Source organism: Aythya marila, assembly GCF_965140915.1.
Source record: "Aythya marila genome assembly, chromosome: Z".
NCBI classification, from domain to species: Eukaryota; Metazoa; Chordata; class Aves; order Anseriformes; family Anatidae; genus Aythya; species Aythya marila.
In genome coordinates, this window is record NC_139080.1 from 12,545,567 (window position 1) to 12,567,879 (window position 22,313).

Here is a 22,313-nt window from a genome sequence, read left to right on the forward strand (position 1 = left end):
CCCCTGGACATGCCCTGCCAACCAGTCAGAGCAGGTCTTTCCATCACCACTCCCAAGCCCTCATCTCTACATGGGGTGTGCAAGCTCTTTCACCAAAGTTACAGTTAAAGTAAAAGAGAAACTCAGTTTGGACAAAATGCTTCAGCAAAATAGGTGCATCTAGCTTATCTAAAATAGTATTTTGTATCAAAGCAGCATCATGTACTTACCATGCTTTTGATCCTGTTCCAGTGCACACATTGAGTCCTGAACTCTTCTGTTTTTCCCAAGGACCATCATCAACTGATATTTCATAATAGGAGGCCCTATGAAGCGAGAATTTAAAACTGGGTTTGCAGGACTTAAAGTTCTCCCTGAATAAGACAGAACACACAGCCTTATCAGGCACATGAAAATTTAGAGGGGGGTAGTTTCAAATCTGGATGGCAATTTCACAAGCATTGTACAGTGTTTCTGATTTGGCAGCCACTTTTGATACGCTGTTTTACGGTGGTTTTTATAATGGACAAAAAAAAAGTGATTTGTAGCATTAAGTTTTAGGCATTTTTTTTCAGCTACTTTTCATATTAAGTTCTGTGTGAAGAACTCTGTGGTTCATCTGGGAATAACTTTGCATACAAGCAGGGTTTGCTGGAGTTACAAATGAAACTACAAAATACATTACCTTCCTTGCATAATTGTTGAACTACTGCATAAGCTGTGCTTATGCTGTGACTGGGTCTCAAAATTACATCAGGGAACACTAAGATGTAAGAAATTCCAGCATCAGTAAGTAATAACATGGCTTCAAGCTGAATTCTTGATCACTTCAATAATTAAAAATCCACTGTGATTCTTCAGGAACAGTTTTAGTTTTACAACAGTCAGCAGGCTTACGTTTCCTTCCAAGGTAAATTCTTCCTAAAACTCAGATGTAGTAAGTCTTGGGGCACAATCATCATTGTGCATGGTATTATTTATCAGGGGATTCCTAATCTTAGGCTTGTTGCAACCAGAAAGCCTCTCTCCCATAAGCTTCAGAACATCCAGACATACATTTATGAACTACAGCTATTGACGTTTATAGTGCCTAATACAAACAGTATATAGTCCTCAGGTAAATGGATACCCTCTTAGAAACACATGTTCACTGTGTTCAGCATGACTGAACTTCACCCTTCTTAATAAAACGAGCTTAGTGAATTATCCTTTGGTGATGAACATTTTGGTCTGGACAGACTAAGAATACAATGGTGTTAAACAGTGATTTAACACTCTTGGTGATAAAGAGCATTGTGTGCACCCTTGAGAAGATGAGAAGATAAGAGAACTGAAAGCAATTTAAGGACACAGATGCACACCTTGATTCAATTTAAGACTTTCTTTTTAAACAAACTAGGTGGTGTTTTTTGTTCCCTTCGCCTTCCCTGATTTCTTAACTGGCATGAAGAATAAGCCCTTGGAAGATGCACCTAGAGTTATTTTGTTTCTTTATACAGTATACATGTATTTGAGCCTTAAAAACATGATCCATCTGCGTGACATCATTATTGAAGTCTTCAAGTTCTATTACCACAAAATGTGTTACTAGAGATTTGTTCCTACTCGCATTGTGTTCCACATAGTTTCTAAAATATACAGGAACTAAAGAGCACAATGTATTTGTGGCATTCAGAAGCAGAGGACTACTGTAAAGTGTTGGAAAGGAGCTTTGTGTTCCTCTATCACTGCATGTTAAATAAATCTTTTAGAATCTTAAAAAACTATATTTGAGTTAGAAGAGAGCAAAATTTGTATCTGTTTGAGACTAATTCCTTCTGCCAGTCTGAGGCTGCAGTCCAGATGGAAGATAAAGCACTCATGGAACATATATACTGTTTCCAGCAGCAATCACAGTGTCCCAGGCACTGTACAAACACAAGAAGATGTTACACACTAAAGTTTAAAAAAAAAAGACAGACAGTGTAAAGGGAGAGGGAATATAAAATACAAGTAAAAGTTTGGCCAAGTCCTGATCAAGAATCATGTTTTAATTCCTTTCCCACAGCCCCAGTCACATTTCCCCACATTCTTCTTGCTATCATTTGGCTAACAGAAATGCATTCATCTTCAGGACAGAAAGGATAGTCGTAAAGGTATCTTGCATAGTGCAGTACCAGTATATGATACAAACTGTTTTCTTTAAATAAGGAAGTGTCAGACATTTTCCTGAAACAACACAGTTTCAGACAAAAGTAGGCTTATACCTTTGCCTCTAATGACAGAGAGGCAGAAAGGAGAAGTTATTAGTATTTCAGTTTGGTCACGCTAGACTTATAGAAAGAAGAGATGCAGAATTTTGAAGATTTTGAAATCTTCAGTCCATGGTAAAGATAGTAATTGAAGGTATTTGATTAGATAAGAACTAGTCAGGTATGGAGTAAAACAACAAAGAGAAAATAACAGCCAGAAATAATGAAGGATGGAATGGCCACATTGGAAAACAGAGTAACAAAAATAAACATTACTGCACTTAATCTCTGAACACACACTTTGTAACCAGCAACAATCCCATCAGTCTTATTCATGGTCTAGAACAAAGACGTCTCAACAGTGATTGCCCATTGCAGTGCCATAAAAAGAAATGAAGTTAATTGTGTCCTGCTGCAACAAAAAATAATTACACATACCTGGATGAAAGAGATTCCCCAATGAAGACTTCATTGAGTGCTCTCACAGGTAAAAGATGTGGACCAGAGATGTCAGATCCTGCAGATATTGAATAGAGCAGTGTTAAATCAAAGCTCAAAAATGCAAATTTTCAAAACCAACTCATCACTCATTGGGGGACACACTTTGCTGCCTTGTTTTGCATTCTAGATGTTGGTTCTCAGTGTTCAGTTTTCTTCAATGACCCACTTTTTCAACTGAAAAGTCTGTATCCAGTTACAGTTCTTTACTGGAGACTACAAGTATTTGAACCAAAGTCATTTTCAGATATTGCTTTCCCTGAAAACTCATGGGCAACTACACGGATGTCTCTTCTAGAACTCACTCACAGTGACTTAACAGATGTTCTGAATCAAGTTCAAAGAGCTAGACTTTATATTGCAGGTAATTAAAGGGGGCTAACAAATTGTTCATGTTGATCAGGACCTCTCAGTGAGGAAATGCAGAGCCAGACAAGTTAAGCACAGACTCTTGCATAGGCTGCACCGATGGGCTGAGGCCAACTGTATGAAGTTCAACAAGGCCAAATGCCGGGTCCTGCACTTGGGGTGCAACAACCCCAAGCAGAGCTACAGGCTGGGAGATGAGTGGTTGGAGAGCTGCCAGGCAGAGAAGGACCTGGCAGTATTGGTGGATAGTCAGCTGAATATGAGCCAGCAGTGTACTCAGGTGGCCAAGAAGGCCAACAGCATCCTGGCTTGCATAAGAAACAGTGTGGCCAGCAGGGCTAGGGAGGTGATCGTCCCCCTGTACTCAGCTCTGGTGAGGCCGCACCTCGAGTACTGTGTTCAGTTTTGGGCCCCTCGCTACAAGAAGGACATGGAGGTGCTTGAGCGGGTGCAGAGAAGGGAGACGAAGCTGGTGAGGGGCCTGGAGAACAAGTCCTACGAGGAGCGGCTGAGGGAGCTGGGCTTGTTCAGCCTGGAGAAAAGGAGGCTCAGGGGTGGCCTTATTGCTCTTTACAGATACCTTAAAGGAGGCTGCAGCGAGGTGGGGGTTGGTCTGTTCTCCCACGTGCCTGGTGACAGGACGAGGGGGAATGGGCTTAAGTCGAGCCAGGGGAGTTTTAGGTTGGATCTTAGGAAGAACTTCTTTACCGAAAGGGTTGTTAGACACTGGAACAGGCTGCCCAGGGAAGTGGTGGAGTCACTATCCCTGGAAGTCTTTACAAGACGTTTAGATGTAGAGCTTAGGGATATGGTTTAGTGGGGACTGTTAGTGTTAGGTCAGAGGTTGGACTCGATGATCTTGAGGTCTCTTCCAACCTAGAAATCCTGTGATTCTGTGATCTTCAGTACACCATAAAGAGAACAACTGAAGGTGTTTAATGACTTAGGAATTACCCACTGACATATTCTTATTTCTCTTTTCTCATTTGCTTGCAGGCAGAGTGACAGTTTTTCAATTGTGAGCTAATCTACCTCAAATTCACCAGATGCTAAGAGTCCTCATATGCAATCTCCCCCCCACACATGCATTTGTTGTGGACCAGTTGGATACACGGTAAATTGTTCCTGTGGTAACCCCAAGTGTCTAAGGTAACCCCAAGAGACCATTTAATAACAAGCTCAGGTATTCTGCCAACAGGTAATACTATTTCAAGATAGTTATATAAGTTGTTTATATTGAAAAGTAGTTCTAAATGTATAGTCCAGAATAAACATATAGAAACAGACAATATTCCCTTCTGAAAAAAAAAAATCTACTTCCTATTCAAAGTTATCATAGCAAAGTGATTATATTCTTGTGATGGACCTGAACCTACTTTGATCCTGGAATCTTTCATTTATGTGAGCTCTGCTGTGTTGCTCTTGGCTTAGCTGCTGTTCATGTAAATCTACAGGCACAGGGTTAATACCAGTTCCTTCAAGATACAGTCGGATTCTTTGTCGCCACTGCCACCTAAGAGAGGAGAAAAGTTTGTGTCAGTATTCAAAATATTTACTATAGAATTAGGTAGGATCAGATTGTCTTGAAGACACAAGAGTTTCACTGGTTCATTTTCAAAGCAGAGCATCTTAAGATTAAAAGTTAAATATATTCAAGGACATATTTCAAGTTTTATAGCTTCCACTATCACTTCTGTATTTATAAAGTTAATCATCCCCAAAAGTAAATACATTTATTTGTTAGCTGATGTTTTTTGTGTGTAAAATAAGATGACATTGACCAAAAGATGTCTGCAAATGTTACATTATACATAATAACATTTATTTTTTTAGAAATGTGATTCTGTCTTATGAATTCATGACTGATACAATGCATTTGAGAGCAACAAGCTCACAGGAATTTATATTCATATAAATACCTTATAATGAATATATTTGTATTAATACTTGCTCTACTTTCTCTAACACTTTACTTATATTCATAGATGTCCAGAAAAGCAGCTCTATCCATCCCTTTATTCATAAGCCCTATAATCATCCTCTAATTTTAATGATCTCTCCTGGCTTGGGAGCTTTAGGGTGCTTAAGAGTACTTAAGATGGAGAAAGAAGTATATAAAAGGCATGCTGTTACGTCATTCAGATTTTTATGTTTTTTTTCCTAGAAATCAATTCCTTTTTCCTCTTATAATTTAGAGATTACATAAAACAAGATAGAAATAGTAGTTTTGATTCAGAAAGCAAATCACAAGGAAGCAAATCACATCTTTTCCCAGTTCATGCTGTTGGTATTTGGATGACAGTAGCCCGCTTACATATTTCCTGAAAATTACACCAAGGAAAACTCAGGCCTTATAAAAATATATTACTAGTTTTTCCTCATTGTCTCCTGAATTAAGACAACATCTCAACTTTGCAGTAACTTTAGCCTTCAAACCTATACAATAAGTTCCCTCAACCTTTTCTGAATTAACACAACTCTTTTTCATGCACCTGCAAGTGCAAAATTTTCTAGAAATTCTGGGGTCATTTTCCCATCAGCTTTAAGTTGTTCTTCCCCTTCTGAAATAAAAATAATGAAATCTACATATAATGCACCATCTGAAGCATTACCACTGTTGGATAAAGAGGAAAAACTATTCTGTACATCTTTCTTATGACTTGTGTCTATACAACCTTGCATTTGATTTTTCTGCAACACTGACATTAATTTGCATTCAGTTTGCAATCAGTACAATATGAGGTGTTTTCCTGAGAAACAGTGACCTGTCACTGTCCATCCTATGTTCATGCACCTGAGTTGCTAATCAGTAACTGCAATACTCTGTGCTTGACTTCAGTGTCTCTGCACTGAACAGCAAACCATTTATTTCAATATGCCTCAAAATTTGTTGGATTCTAATCCTCTCTTCCAGTGTTTTTACAGTTCATGCCAATCTGACTTTTAATATATGTATATATATTAAAGTCTCTTTACTCTCTTCATCCCAAGAAGGGATGAAAGGATGACCTCAAACCCAGAGGTCATAATTCTAGAGCCTTGCCAAACACATCCTTAGAAAAATTATCTATCTACCCTTAACTTTTAAGTATGGCTTTAGGTAGTCAGGCAAACAGCTTGCAGTGGATATCATTACATTAGCTTCCTCAGAATATTCATGCTAGAACAAGGCAGAAATCCTATAAAATTATAAAAAGGTAGCCTACTATTGCATCTCTATTCTGAGATCCTGTTACACTGTTTACCATCATAAAAAGAAACAAGGGCAGTTTGACATTGCATGTTTTTCATAAATCAGTGAGGTTAGTTGTTACATGGAAAAACAAGGTAAGTGCTTACACAGATTCTTCCACTAAAATGACTTCCACAAAGGTCATGGATAAGGACAAGGAAAGAAGAAAAATGTTCATTTCCAGTCTTGAGCACCTCACCATCCTAATGGTACTCTAAGCCAACAGAAATTCTTTCAGACAAGTCGATCCAGTTATCCTCCTATTAAAAAGATTGCTTAGGCCCAAATAAATCTGAGAACTGCCAAGTCAAACACCCACTCAGGTCTTTGCTTAAGAACATCAGTTTCAAGTCACACTTATTCTGAAAAAATAAAGGAAAGAAAGATCCTTTCTGTTTCACTCTGGTGAGGCTTAAGCTCCCTAAGAGCAGTAACAGGAGCATCAGCAACAAAAATTTAACATGGCATCCAACAAAACATTACAAGTGGTTAGAGTATCAAGGGAGTTTACCGGTGTTAGCACTACTAGGTTTAACCAAACTACTTAGCAAGATCACAAGTTAAATCTGCTGTTTTCTAAGCCCGGGAATATTTGATTTCAAACTACCTTCTCATTTAGTAAAGCTACTGAAACCCACTGAGTTAGTTATAATCAATCCTGCTGAATGTATTCACCTCATTCTGTAATTATTTTATGTGGCACAAATACAACAACAAGCTACAAATCAAATATGCTATAAGTATGAACAATAACAACAAAAAAAAGCAACTGCAATGTATTTTAATGGGAATAACTTACTTCTGTTGTTTGTTTGCCATCACAGAAGTATCTTAGAGTGTTAATACAACACAGAACAATGGTTTGTTTTTAAATAAGAGTTTATGAAAAACTGTACTCTAGGTTGTCCTTTAAAATTCAGCTTGCTTCCTCCTTAGTTTAAGTAAGATCATTATTTTGAGAGTATCTAGTATTGAAAGCATCAAGCTACCTTTATCATAAATAAAAGCTTTTCCCAACACTACTCTGGTAATAAAATTTAAGCCATTCTGCCTTAATCACTACAACCATCTGCATCAAACTGACCACTTCCTAATAGTACAGACTTCATTAGCTTCTATTAGTATGGCCCATCACTGTACTACAAACGGTTAAGAGTGTTAAAATCTGTAAACCAATACATCTTTTACAAGACTACAGTTCCTCATTTATGCATATGCTAATTCATAAAATAAATCAATTATTGAAGGTCACACCAAAAGCAGTTTTTCCAGGAACTTGTTATCAGCTTTATCCTTTGTGGTCCCAGCCCCTCTCTCAACCACAAATGCATTTCTCAACATAGTAAACATTAAAGACAATTACTTGAGGCATTAAGATTTTACTAAGCACCATCTGCTTCTTATGGATCACATATTATTATGCATTTTCCAATCAACATGTTTTGTAAAACCAAAGATCACTGAATCGTACCTGAACTCACCACGATAAAGCTTCTGTAGTGCTTCAGGAAATGAGTGTGTGTATCTTACAGGCAAACACAGGTGACCCTCCGATCTGGAAGCAAACAGGAGTAAGGATGATGAAAAAGTACACTATTTTGGTCCCCCCAAAAAAACAACACAAAAAACAAGCAAGCTCTTTCAGTTACCCAAAGCAAAGCTAGGCTTTTGACCTTTATGATCCCATACTATTTTTACATACATGGTACATTAGCAACAATACCCATCTTTCAGCTCCTGTGATGTACATGTGAGACATCAGGATCTTTCTTCCACTTTTCCCCTAAGAAATAGTTGTTCAGCAGGTCAACCCACAAGAATACACAGGTACTAATATAGCACCTGTCACCATAGTTCTAGGCAAAGAATTCAAGCTTAATAAACCCTGCAAGTTAGAAAGAGTATTTTCCATTTACATATAAGTTGGTGATACCGAGACAGGTAGGTGACATGCCTAAGATCAAAAGAATCTCACGTCAAAGCCAGAAGACTAAACACTGCTCCCCTTTCATGAGTGATATTTGATAACTTGAAGGCACTTGTTATTTGAACCCTGTTATTCAGGCTTGATACTGTTGAATATCTGTTCACAGCATTTGAAAAGTTTTGGAAAAGGAATATGGTATGGAAAGAATTAAAACTTTTTGGCCACTGCTTTCTTATCTGCTAAGATTTGATTAACTGGAAATATCAGATGCAAAAATCTAAATCTGGAAATCTCGTCAGACAGAGCCTTGGTGAATTTTGAGTTTTTAGTTGCCATCCATTTGAAGGTTATACCAACCAGGCAGTACTAATACACTGTATCCACCTGCCCAAATCAATCTTATCGCTAGGTGAATGGGAGTTTATAAGAGGACAACTAAATGCCATTAAGTGGCTGAGGAGACGGTGTCCTCTGAGTTCTGGAACGGTTTACCCAACAAAATCAGAACAAATTTAATTTGTTCATACCCTAACAGATTTCCAGTAGGGTTCATCTTCATAAAGAAATTAAGTTTCTGAATGTTCAGATAGCACATTTAGTTGCTTTTGTTAAGAAAGTCCCTTTTCCAGTCACTAGTCTATACTACCATCTCCAGCCACAAGCTACTGCTCAGTAATAAACCTAGCTCCAAGTACAGCTGCATTAACATGAAAACAGCTGTGGCAGTTGAATACATCAGTGCTTATCCAATGCTACCTAATGTCCTCACAGATGAGGGGGGACAACTCGTGGAAACTTTTGTAATAAAACAACAGGTTCACTTGGTATCTACAATCTACTAAGACAGGCATTTGTTACCAGATGCCACAGGCATGCCACATGCATCATGAAAACAGATGCATATTATGCCTGACATTAAACATAGTATCTCTTTCCCAAACAGTTTTTACCTTTCAGGATCAGTATTTACTCCAATAACTGGTTTAAATTTATCAAAGACCTTACTGGCTGCCAACAACATTGTGCCATCACCTACACAAAAAGCAAAACAAAGAATATTAGTTTCTCTTCTCATTATAATATTCCAAACAAAATAGTTTCACATATATCGCAGTACAACTGTTAACACGCTTCTGTGTCAACAACTGAACAGGTAAGTGGCACAAAAATAAAACGGGACCAGAAAACTGCTGACACCTTTTAAAGCAGAGTAATGACAACTGAATTCAAGATAATAAATGTGCCTGGAAAAAGTATTACTTATTGGACAGCTATACTTGCCCTAGCAACTGAATTTGGCAGAAGCAAGTTTGGAAAGACATTTATGGAGCTTTCTGTTATGTTTATCAGCTGGTAAGAGAAATTATACATTCACACCTCACTTTAGTCTCTAACCTTGAGGATTTCATTGAAATCTGTAACAGTATTATTGGATGCTTCAGGCATGAACACATCCCCTTTGACCTATTCTGAGTAGTAACCAATAACTGAGGGACAAGTGGACCAGTATGGAGAAGACAATGGCAGGGCAGCATTCAAGCCTACTGCCATGAATGACTGAACATTAAGTGAGAACACAGCAACGCACTGTAGTATTTGCAGCAAGTCACAAAAATAAAACTGAATGAAGTGCTGCAATCTGATGTTAAAAGGAATCAATCAGGTTAGCTGCTCTGTTGGTTTGTCTAATAAGCTCTAAGGAGTGGCACAGGCTGCTCAGAAGTTGCACATTTCTACCTGTGCCACCAATTCCAGATATGCTGCAATGAAAGCGAGCGAAAAAGTTTGGGAAGGGGGACAAAAAGCAAGTATGTTAGTCTCCAACTCATGTTCCTAACAGAGTAGGGTTTAGGGCTACTCATAATCATATAAAAGCAAATGTTTTATCCTCTTTAGTTGAAAATTACAGTAAATTCCACAATTTCCACCATTTTGCACAAGATAATAGCAAACTTTTCCTAAGTGGCCATACATTGCCATTCACTTCCTAGTGCTACAAATTTCAGATATGAGAGGAAGAAAGGATAGCCACAACCACTGAATTTTGTCATATTTTCTGACACTTTTATCAGCCATTTATTTTCAAGATGTGCACATCTCCAGATGCTTCACAGCCTGCAAAACTTATTTGAAAAACATATCTATGAAAACATACTGAAACGTATACCTCCTTTCCATAAAGTCATACCTCCTGCTGATATAACAGCATCTGCCCACCGAACTGTCTCTTCATTATATTCTCGACGTTTAACAAGACGGACTTCTATCCTCTCGTTCCTATAAAGTGCAGGAAAAAGCCTGAATGTGTCCTATATTGTTCCTTGTCACATCCTTCTGAAAAACTAACATGTAATTAAGGACTAAGTACAATTGTATTTGGTTTCTAAGCATTCGATGCTCACACAAACCTTTTAAACCTTTTCCATTTGTTTTCAAGACAGCAATGAAATGTGTTAGCTGAACTGTGCAAGTTCACATTTGTTTCAGGAATAACCGTCCATCTGCATCATCCTGTTTTAAGTATTCCATTTTATTAGGGCTTGTCACACAAAGCTTTCTTCCATTATTTTATACAATCCATGGATATTTGCACTGTTTCTGAAATTCTTAACATCTGTATATTCTTACCGTAAACTGTCTACAACATGCTCCACATTTTTTGTATGAATGCGGTGCCGCTCCAATAGACCAGCGTAATTAGATCCCTTCAAGGCAAGCTGTAAGACAGAAAGCGAAATAGTTAATCATTACATTAAGTACTCTTGGTTGATATAAACAGACGCTATTTAAAAACTATGTGTTTTATCTCAACATAAAGATGTCTGGTTTTATAAGCATCCCATTAGTTACATCTCTATATACATACTGGTCAGCTTACATTCACTTGTTGGAGTAGTTACACAGCCACAGCATCAACCTCTTGAGGGCTCTACACAAACATACAAACAAATATACCACACTGACTTCTATGCCACAGCAGACACTTTGCTTTCCCTGAATTCACTAAGTAAATTTAAACTCTAAGTAAATCTACATCAAACAGCTTAACTAACTACATTCCTCCACCACGTGATGAAAATACTCAAATAGTTTGCAAGTTACCTGAAGAGTTCTAAACTTTGTGCTATAGAGAAAGAAAACAGAAAAAGCAACATGAATGATAATTAAAACATGCATCTTTGAATACTTAGAGCATTAACCTTCAAATTGTATTTGAGCTTAAGTGGAAGCTTGCCAAGTGGTGACAAAGGTAACAGTTCCCTTGCATCAAAACAAAACAAAACAAAAAAGACCCCCAAAACTTAAGGTCAAGCCACGTACTGCCTGCAGTATCGCTCCCTGGATGATAGACCACATTTTTCAGATCTGTATCAATAATTTAGCAGTTGCATTCTGGCACCATTTTTCTTGTTCTTCTTGGAAACAAAATAATTTAAATAGAGGGCACTCTTTAGACACCTGTCAGTTCGTATGGGTAAGGCTTAAATGAGCAGGCAGGTAGGTAAGATTTCCACCTGATTATTAGACTTTTTGCAACAGGCTTCTGTCCAAGTCTCAGTCACCAACTTTATATATCCACTCTTCTCCTCACTTATTTAGTCTGTTCATGTGGTGCTGGTACTGCCAAATACATGTCAGTGTGCAGATTAACCCCAATTTGGAAGCAGAAGAAAGAACAAAAAAGGATGATATTAAGTGCAAGGAGTTGATAAATACATTCCTAATGAAGGAGATCCTGTTTGGAGCAGTAGGCTAGGCTAGATCACCTCCTGAGACTCCTTGTAACCTGAATTATTCTATGATTATACTGTCATTGGTTCCTTTTCCCATTCAGTAAAAACCAACCTACCAGTGCAGAAGCAAAAGTTCTCCTAGAGTAAAGAAATTTGTCAGTGCCAGAAGCTTTGAATGGGCACTTCCAGCAATTTATTCATGTGCCTTTATGCAAGGCTGCACATCCTTCCAGGACTAAGTGGTGCCAGACAGCCGCATCTAATCCTATTTCCGTACAGATTCCCACACCACAGAGCCCTGCAGTGAAGGGGAGAGGACTGGCACGACACGACAACACCAGTTAACTGCAATCCAATACCCAACAAATGCTGTCTTTCTTCATCTGACACCTATCAATGTCAAGAAATCCAACCATGAGCTAAGCACAAAGATCAGTGCTGAAAAAGTTACAGAGAAGAATGGGATTGGCTGTTCTAGAACTGCATCTCCACTGGTCTCACAGCTGGGCTCAAGAAACCTCCAACAGAAAGAGCTCCCAGACTTTGCCCGGCCGCCATCAACAGCACTACAGGCAGGCAGCAGGAGTAGCTGCCAGTTGTGCTTGGTCACAAGCAAAGATAAAGCCTGTGGGTAACCAGTACACATCTCCACTGAGCTCTCAGGTCATCCCAGCAAAGCTCATTAGCAATGGTTTGCTGGGATGCAGGGTGTTCTGTACCGCTGATTGTCTCACACATTGACCTCTCCTTTCTACTCCCAGCTGCAATACTGGCACACTCCTGCACACCTCTTTCAACGGCTCGGTGCTGCACTGGGAAGCTGAATGGTGCCAGGGTGGGTAGGGAAAGAGTACGTAAGGCTACGGCCAGTCGCAGTGCTGCCCACTGCTGGGCTGGTTCTCAACCTCATGCTAGCCAGTGAGTCTGGAAAGAAGGCAGGAAGTAAGAGTATTTGCCACCCACAGACAACATCTGCCCCTGTGCACCACAGGTCTCGTTTGCTAGAACTGGGACTTTCAATTGCCTTCCTGGAGAACAAATTGACCTTGCTTTACTACCAGAAAGGATGAGAAATCCACAGCAAATAACCACTGCACTCAAAAAATCAACAGGGTTACTAAATCAGGGCTCTCGTTCATGCCTCCTCTGGAAATATCTGCTGTGAATAAAATACTGCCACCAACAAGCACCTGACGTGCAGACTGTTGCTGCAGCTCTCGTTTTTTCAGGCTGCTATTTCCACGAGCTATTACTTCCCCACACAAAGCACAGCCTCCATCTTGCAATTTTATTTACCCCATTTATTTGCCAAATTTGTCTGCAAACTACTTTTCAGCTTAGTCCAAGAGAGCTTTTATCTCAGAACAATGACAAAGCAGCGAATCTTTGCATGACCATTTGTAGGCATTTTTTCTCCCAACATCAGTGCCGAGTCATCAGATCGCATTTCTCTGTTATTACTAACAAGGAGAGAGTTGAGTAATTTCATTGCTGAGGAACAAAGTCTCTTCTCTAATTTACATTTGTCTTAGATGTAATAAATTATTATTTCATCAACAGCTTCAGGATGCAGAAGGAACACTCATCAAGTAAGATACTGGTATCCTGATGACTGGCTGAAAATTTCCAGGATAAAGAACAGGTATCAGATGTGTGAAGGTCTCCTCTTCGAATCCAACTCCAACAAGTAAGCAAGTATCACTAAGCTACAAGACAAATGGAAAGTTAAAGCCTTTAAATGGCTAAGCTACATCTGTGGGGCTGATGAATCCTCCTAATTTGCAAAAGACCCTAGAGATTAGAAGTCTGCCTGTCTGGTTTCATCCCTCTAGCTCAGAGATCAGTAACTCAGAAGTTCATTCACCTGAGATCTCACAGTCACAGCCTGCCTGAGCCTAACCACAGTGAAGTGCATCAAACATGAGTGTTAGTAATCAGCTGCTTTTCAGGTAATGACTCCAAATAAGCATCCAAATAAGCCCTGTGGTCTGAGGTCACAGAATCACAGAACAGCTGAGGCAGGACAGGACCTCTGGAGGCCATCTGGTGCAGCCTCCCTGTTCAAGCAGGGCCACCTGCAGCCAGTGCCCAGATGCCCTTAGCACATCTCCACCACCTCTGGTCCAACTGCCCCCAGGCTCAGTCACACCTCAGGGGAAGGAGCGTTCCTCAGCATTCAGACAGAGCCTCCTGTGCCCATCCACACCAACGGCCTCTTGCTCTACCTCACACCAGGATCCCAGTGCCACACTAAGCGATCACCAATGTATGCTACTTCTTAGAAGATCTCTGTGATGCTGAGGAAGCTCTGATTTACAGCTGCCACAGCACTCCTTCCACAAGAAAGGACTCTGGCAGACCACTCAGCTTTCAAAATCCAGCAGCAAGTGTCACGGCCTCCCTACTTACATGGAAGTAACCAGACATGGGTGAAGGGAATTCACTGTCTCCCTCAAAGCCTCCTCTGCGATAGCTAACTCTGCAACTACAGCCAAAAAGAGCAAATCTTCAAATTGCTGTCACTAGGAAAAACAATTTGAAAGCATTCGAGCATTATCTGCCTCCACAACCACCTTGCAAGCAAGGCAAAAGGTGGCTGCAGTGACTGAGCACAGTGCACAAACACTCACCTGACTTTTAAGGGGAAAAAGCATGTATTAATCTTTACTATTTACATTGTTAAATGTTCAGATAGCTGAGTACATAAAAGACAAGGCAATGACAACTGCAGCTGTAATTTTAGGATCTGAGGGCACAGAATGTCTTACAGATAGCTTTATACTAAATATTGACATTCTTGGCTAAAACATGAGAAAACATAAAACTATTATCACAGCCCAGTGTTGAGTGTGTTAGGTATCGCAAGCTGTGTGGAGGAGCAATCTGATAAAAGCATCAAGTCTAAGTGAAGAAAAATTGAGTTATACCAAACGCCTAATAACACCTACAAAAGTGACTTTGTAAAAGGATCTTTCTTCAGGCTTATTTAAAAAATCCTCATTAATACTCAAATGAAGAGAAACAACAGAGCTCTGACATTTTACAGAAAAACGTTTTCATCCAAAGTAATCGTTGTATCTCATTTTACCACTAACTTCTTTGCATGGAATAAGCTGGTTTGATTCATGAAACAGAAGAAAATTAAACAAAAAAACTAAGTATCACAGAGTCATAGTATATACTCCTGCAAAAAAAAAAAAAAAAAAAGCAAAATAAAAAACATTACGAAGAACGTTAAGACATACCTACCAGTATAAGAAGTAAGTCACAAAACATTTAAATTTCCAGATACAAACTTCCAGTGATAACACTTTCAGAAACTGCCAAACTGAAGACTGACTTTCCGGATTTCCAGACAGGCTGGAAAATAAAATGCTAGTCCTACAGAGCTCAGGATCTTCATGCTGGGACAGGCTTGGAATTTATGTTGAAAATGTAAAAACCTATGTGAGGGGGTCACACACAGGCCTGCAGTCCGGTGCAGCAGGTTAAATAATTTTGCCAGTAATGGCAAAAGAAACTGAAAGTACCAATGAAAAGAAGTTATGGACAATAACACAGGAAATGTAATGCTTACCTAGTCTTACTTGCTAAGGCTACCAAACAGGAAAAAGATGTTCCTTATTCCTGTGAGGAGAGCAAGGGCAAAACACACAAGAAGCATGGCTTAGAGCATAAGGATATTCAGCGAAGGGCGGTATCATCAGAAGTACAAAAAAAAACCAGAAGTATTCATGGAGTGAGAAGAAGCAAGTACAACTGTACACCTGTTAATCTGACTTCTACAGCATGCAAAATTGAAAAATAAAATGCTAGAATAAAAACATGAGAGCTACTCTAAATGAAAGCGCACTAGTGTATGAAAACAGGGACAAAATAGCCAAAAATACCTTCAGGCCTGATGTTAGTAGTGTTCTTAAACACCACAGCAGAGATGCAGTGCACGCTTCCAAAAGACCTTGCATTGGAGAACACACTACGATGAGCTGAATGTGCTCTGATGGAGCTGTGCTCCCTCAGGAGCCGTAAGTAGGAAAGGCCTGCACTGAATGTCTCTAGAAAGCTTTTACCACAGCCATGGTTTTGCCTGGGATAAGGTTATTTTCCTCACAGAGGCTGGTATAACGCTGTGGTTTGGATTTTTGATGAAAACACACTGATGGGTTGGTTGCTGTTGAGCAGTGCTCACACGGAGACCAGGATGTTTCAGCTTCTCGATGAGGGGCTGGGGCTGCACCAGGAGCTGGAGGGGCCAGGGCCAGGACAACAGGCCCAGGCTGGCCCAAGGGGTGTCCCACACCACGTGGTGCTGTGCTGAATGATAAAACTGGAGTAAAAAAGGAGGGGGGGGGGGGGGGGGAACAGCTCCCTCAAGTTATCTCAACCTGTGAGCTCTCACATTTTTACCTTTCTGCTTCTCTCCCCTATCCCACTAGGGGAGAGCAGGCAAGCCAGAGGCCATGTGGTGCTGAGCTGCCTGCCAGGGCTAAGCCACCAGCCCTCTCTGGTGCCCAGCATGGGGCTGCAAGGGTTCAAAGCAATGACAGATGTGATTGGAGCATGCTAGACCGAATTTAGACTTCTGCTTAGCTGCCAACTGGCAGGCTCCCATGCTTGCCACGGGGCTTGCTTGTCTTACTGTATATTAGAGTCCAGTGCTTGCCAGTGACTGCTTTTGCTTCAGCAGCTGGCCATACTCCTTGTCATCTTTCCTTGCTGTGCCTGGGAACGTCCTGATAACAGCCACAGCCACACTCTAGGGCTGGCCCATGGACAGGGCATCACTGCTGTCCCCATGCTGCTCTACTGGACAGGCTGGAGCTCCAGAGTGAACTCACATCAGAGGGACCACGGCCTGTGGATGAGCCCACAGAGGAGCATGTACACCTCTGAGTGTCTGTGGCCACGAAGAAGTCCAAGATGCAGCAGGAACACCCTGCAGTGGCTGTGGATAAGACCATGCTGTAACACCATGAAGTGTCTGTGGCCACGAGGAGGACTACAACACAGAAAAAGAGCAAGCAGAGCAGGGACACCTCACAGTGACTGTGGGTAAGTCCACATTATAGTAGGCAGACCTCTAAAGGGACTGTAGCTCCTGTATAAGGCCATACAGGAGCAGGTACACCTCTAAGGGACAAGCCCAGGCTGGAGCAGGGGCAAGGGGATGTACTGGGTCTGGCTGGAATGTTAACTTTCCCGGCAGCAGCCCATTCAGTGCCGTACTCTGTACTTGTAGCTGGAACAGCAGTGTTATCACACCAGTGTTGTGTCTACTGCTGAGCAGCAGTGGCACAGCATTGGGCCTTTCTCTAACCCTCCTAGGGGGTGGGCAAAAAGTGAGGAGAGAAACATCACTAGGGCAGCTGACCTAAACCAATCAAAGGGATATTCCATACCATGTGGTGTGGAGTTCATTGCAATGTTACACCTTAAGGCCTGGCCCAAAAGGACAAGAGGTGAAGATTGTAATGGATACACCTTTAAACTGTTGTTAACCCATCCCACAATTTGAGTAGCATGTTATAGGAGGGAACCCCTAGGAGAAACTACAACAGGAACCCCTGCCACTAGCCACACCAGGAGCAAGGGCCAGAGTTCCTTTTTCAAACTCTGCAGCCTGGCCCAAAGGGACCAGGGTGGAGATGGTAACATGTATACCTTTGGGTTGTTGTAACCCATGATCCGTGTTGCATGTTATAGTAAGTTCCATCACAGGAACTACTCATACCAAGAGAGGATGAGCCTCACAAGAAGCAGTGCAAGTGCAGCAGTGACCAGACCCGAGGTGGTTTTGGCATCCAGTAACTCCACACAACACACTGCCCCTCCTGTCCTGGGAGAGCACACAAACAGATAGTAACTTGGTCACATACAGAGACCTCAGTGCACGTTGTACAGACATTTGGGGGACCACGGGGTGGTCCCCAAAACAAGGGGATGATATCTGTGTATTAATCAAAGGGTGGTGATCAACAAACACGTACCAGAAAGTGTGGGACCTGTGCATAATGTCAATGGTATGGAATAACAGGAGGATTCATCCTGGTTTCAGCTGTGATAGAGTTAATTTTCTTCAGAGAGCCTCATCTGATGCTGTTTCAGATCTTTGATGAAAACAGAGTTGATAACACACTGATTGATGGCTTAGCTTTTGCAGAGCAGTGCTTGCCAGTGCAGTACAAAGCCAAGGATTTCCTTTCTTCTTGTGCTGCCCTTCTACATGAAGATAACTGGCAAGCTGCACCCTTTGGAGGAAGCTCTGATTTACAATTGTTGCGATACTCCTTCCAAAAGAAGGCAGTTTGAGAGGCCACTCAGCTTTCAAATCGTTTCTTCTTTTTCCAGAACTAGAAACAGCTTTGAATATAGCATGCAATTCAAGCAATACACTCAGTTTCCCTGACAAACAAGAAACACTGATTCAACATTTGGTTAAAGGACCAGGGTCTAAGACTGGCAATCTATAATTACATGCGAGTAGTTTTTCTATGCTCTAGTGTTATCTCCTACATATAATATATCTTCATTTCTCATGTTAAAAACAAGCAGTTTTCCTCACAAGCCAAGCAAACGTTGAGCTTTCTCATTTCTCCTCACCTGTATTTAAAAGTTCAATCACACATTAAGCTTCCCTATTTCATACTACAAAAACAACCTGCATACTAATGTGTTGGGATTAAAGCATGGCTCAGTTTCTGGATTTTAGAGAATGATGTACAAAGGCAAAGGCAAAATACACCGAGCAGTTGGTCACAGTAGAACCTGCCCAGTGGAAACCTGCACCTTAGAGGCATGTTTCAAGCATGCCAGAGAGAAGGGCCTGCAATAGGCACAACCACAACCCTGAATCTTCAGGAAGTTTTCCAGCATCAGCTGGAACTGATAGGGGATTCAAACTTCTAGGTTCATAGAATAGATAACCTCATTTGGGAATGGTACCAGCCTTCATGGTAAGTGTAGGACAGCATGCCCACCTCAACTTCTTGTAAATACATATGAATTATCCAGACAATAAACACCAACCATTTGCAAGCCTCAGTTGCTGTATTTATACTAATTTATGGCCTTCATGGGAGTCACCCAAACTTCTTAAACTTCTCAAAAGTGAAGTATGTTCTCCTACCTGCTTTAGCATTTCAAATACTAAATGCAACAAGTCTGATCTTCCATGGTTGCTAGAGGTGGAAAAAAAAAACAAAAAAAAAAAAAAACACAGACTCTGTGATCATCAAATTTGGAAAATAAATTTGTCAAATTTAAGCCTTTACTGAAAGACTCCAGGTGCAGTGAATTGATGCTTTGTTTGATAAGCCCATGGCCAAAACTTTTGCTAACAAAAATACAGGCTTCAGCACAATCATGCCTGCAGTGCAAGTGGGTTAACCCATTCTGGGATACTCAGATCTTCCAGGGACATTCAATCCAGGTAACCTCAAATAGCAGGAATGCTCTGAAGCCCTCTCTGAAGCAAACCTAAGAAACAGTTTCACTAAGAAGAGGCAGGTCCTGGGTAAACTTAGTATGCATTGATTTCAGACGATTTAATAGCTAAAAAGCACAATTCACAAACTCAACATCTTGTTTATAGGACAGCTTTAATAATGATGAATTGCCTTAGCTAAGGTAGCAAAGAAAGACACAACTTCCCAAAACAATGTCCTATTGAGGACAACCTAGGCTCAATGTTCAATTTCTCTGCAAAGCTTTCAACGTGATTTGAGTCTTCGATTTCAAAGTACTGCTGAGTTGCAGGCTGTAGGCATTAAGCCCAGTTCCTCTCTTCCTTCCCAGTCTGGGTCATGAGTTACTATACAAACTGTTCCCAGTAGTCTGGCCTTCCTGTACACTGTTTCTAACAGTGCTGTATGTCACCTCTCCTTCTGCAGTATACCAGTGAGCTGCTTTAGCTAGGAAACATTTTGCTTACACTTCCCTTGCGTTTTTTTCCTCCCAACAACTTAGACCTCACTCTTTCATTATACAGTGACAGCCTTTCAAATGCTGCCTCATACCCACTACAGAGTAATGCTTATGAGGTGTTCTGTGTATCGTAGCATTTTGTAATCCATTACTTCTGTAGTAGCTGACTTTCACAATCTCTGCACTTGGTAAGTGAAGCTGGCAACACTATTTCCCTGGAGCTTTTAAAGATGCTGCCTTGGAGTAAGTGTTTTATCTACAGGTGAACAAAAGTAATAATGCCATGGTCTGTTTAAGAGTTCTTCATCTACTAAATTAAAGTATTGCCCTTTTAACCACAACTGAAGAATCCACATAATGGTTTGTAATTTGAAGGCTAATCCAGAACATGTTGTGTTAGTTATAAACACATCAGTAGCTACTTTCTGCATTAACAGCTTTCTAGCAGTCCAGGCAATTTAATCTTTCAGTATGATACTAACATAACTAGTTGTGATTTATGACATTAATTATTTGAAAACAATATCAAAAAATTTAAAAAAAAAAAAAAAAAAAAAAAGCCTTTTTTGGCTGTATAAATTATTAGATCCTTGATGAGATAGGTGAAGTTTAATTTAGGCACACCAGAACATCCTACTTTCACATCTATTTACTATATATGACTAAGTGTATTTGAATGGGGTGTTGGAAAAACAAACACTGCAGGAAAAGGAATTATGTTTTAGTCATTTTCCAGACTCCTCTCATGACAGAATGACAACCTAAAAGGTTGTGTTCATTGTTTTTAAATAAAGCAGCAACCCAACCTACTGAGCACCGAGGCACGTATACCAAGTTTCAAAACCAAAACTACTCTGGGATTGCATAACATGAACTACATGTTACCCACCTCAATGTTTTCAGCAAAGTAGCTCCAACTTTTTATTTATGAAATAGCATCTCTAGCTTTATGTAATTGCAATACACTGTAATCTGCCTTGACTTCTTCATGCTTCAAATTCAGTAGACAGGTTTTATTTTTTTTTATTATTATTTATTTTTTTCTTTTAGCTTTTCAGTGTGAGGTGGAGTCAACTACAGTTCTGCCAGTTTTTAAACACTCTTTATGCACTCCACAGAGGATAATCTGCTGGTATAGTTCACATTACAGAACAAGCAACCAGAGATAGCTAGTCTGAATTCATCAGAATGATGAAAAGCTTCAGGTCACCACCTCATTTGTTAATTAAGTCTCCGTTAAAAATACTACCTTCTTATACAATTGAATCCACAGGTCAATATGCACCCTAAAGCATACTACTTTTTCAAATTGCTCGAGTTTTAAGAAGAAAATACAAATGCTTTACATTTTTGAAAAAATGGGTTACCTGACTTCATTTAAAAATTCAAATTTGGTTGAACTCTTCATTTTGCATATTACTTTACATTTCTACTCCCTTCATTCTGTTTATAAAAATCCTACTGTTTTAAAAATACCTGAGTAACAAGAGCATCACAGTGGATCATGGGCATTTGGACTAAAATGCAGATCTCAAACAAATCTAGAGAGCAAAAAGCCTGCCTAGCTGCTGAAAAGAGTACCTTGGTATAGCAGTATGAAATTCAGATACCTGAAACTCTACTAGTTAGGAAAGGTAATTCAGAAGTGATACCAAAAAATGCTATCTTTTTGCCATCTAATGTGAAAGCAGGTAAAGAACTTCCTGTAATTTAAAAAAAAAAAAAAAATCACTTATCTAGTTGGAGATAAAATAGTTTTTTTTCCTAAAGAGAGTTCTCTCTAGATATGAAAATTTTAGCGTATAGATCAGTAACAGCTGGTGCTGGAAGCATCTAAATAAAGGAGGGCTGAGTGCACACACACATTCGTGCGTACCTTTAATGGATTTTGCATTTTGGTGCACAAGAACTCACCAGCTCCAGCCAAGCCTTTCCCATCTGCTTGGAGGAACGGACAACACCTCCCTTCCTGACCAGTTCTGCTTACTATGTTTTCAGTGCCCTATATTAATGATGAGCTCACATCGTGCCTCTTTCAGAGGCAGCAACACATTGCAACAGAGTGCCCTTTCTCGATCCAATTACCAGTTTTCAAGAAAGCTGTAAAAACTTCATATTTTCGGGATGACCATCCCTGCCAGTTTGTTGCAGTAGTCTGAAGGAGCCAAAACTTGTTCCAAAGCTTCAATTCCTTGCTTTCCCTTGCCATTTCAAAGACACATAAAACAGTCAAAACAGACTATCAACTGCAGTCCACGTTAAATCATCTTCCTCTAATTAAGAAAAAAAGACATTTCACTAGACAAGATGTTTCAAAGGTAGTTAAAACTGCATATGAAGCGTGTTCGGACAGCTAACTGATCTTTCCTAAATACCTTCCAGCAGTGACAAGTCAGCAACTACACGTCAATTGCTCTGTC

General features: G+C 40.2%; 1 protein-coding gene across 3 annotated transcripts in view; it reads right to left on the reverse strand.

Moving 5' to 3' along the window:
* Positions 1 to 22,313, reverse strand: part of NADK2 (NAD kinase 2, mitochondrial) — a 33,391-nt gene that overhangs the window by 7,320 nt on the left and 3,758 nt on the right. The window contains exons 2-8 of one of the 3 annotated variants that reach the window (XM_082783216.1): positions 10,865 to 10,953; positions 10,425 to 10,513; positions 9,187 to 9,268; positions 7,781 to 7,864; positions 4,454 to 4,590; positions 2,649 to 2,727; positions 210 to 305 (exon numbers count right to left, since the gene is read on the reverse strand). In XM_082783216.1, the coding sequence (XP_082639342.1) occupies positions 210 to 305; positions 2,649 to 2,727; positions 4,454 to 4,590; positions 7,781 to 7,864; positions 9,187 to 9,268; positions 10,425 to 10,513; positions 10,865 to 10,953 (656 nt within the window). Of the gene's footprint in view, positions 1 to 209; positions 354 to 2,648; positions 2,728 to 4,453; positions 4,591 to 7,780; positions 7,865 to 9,186; positions 9,269 to 10,424; positions 10,579 to 10,864; positions 10,954 to 22,313 lie in introns of those variants that run through there. The other 2 variants (XM_082783215.1, XM_082783217.1) reach the window with 2 other exon arrangements.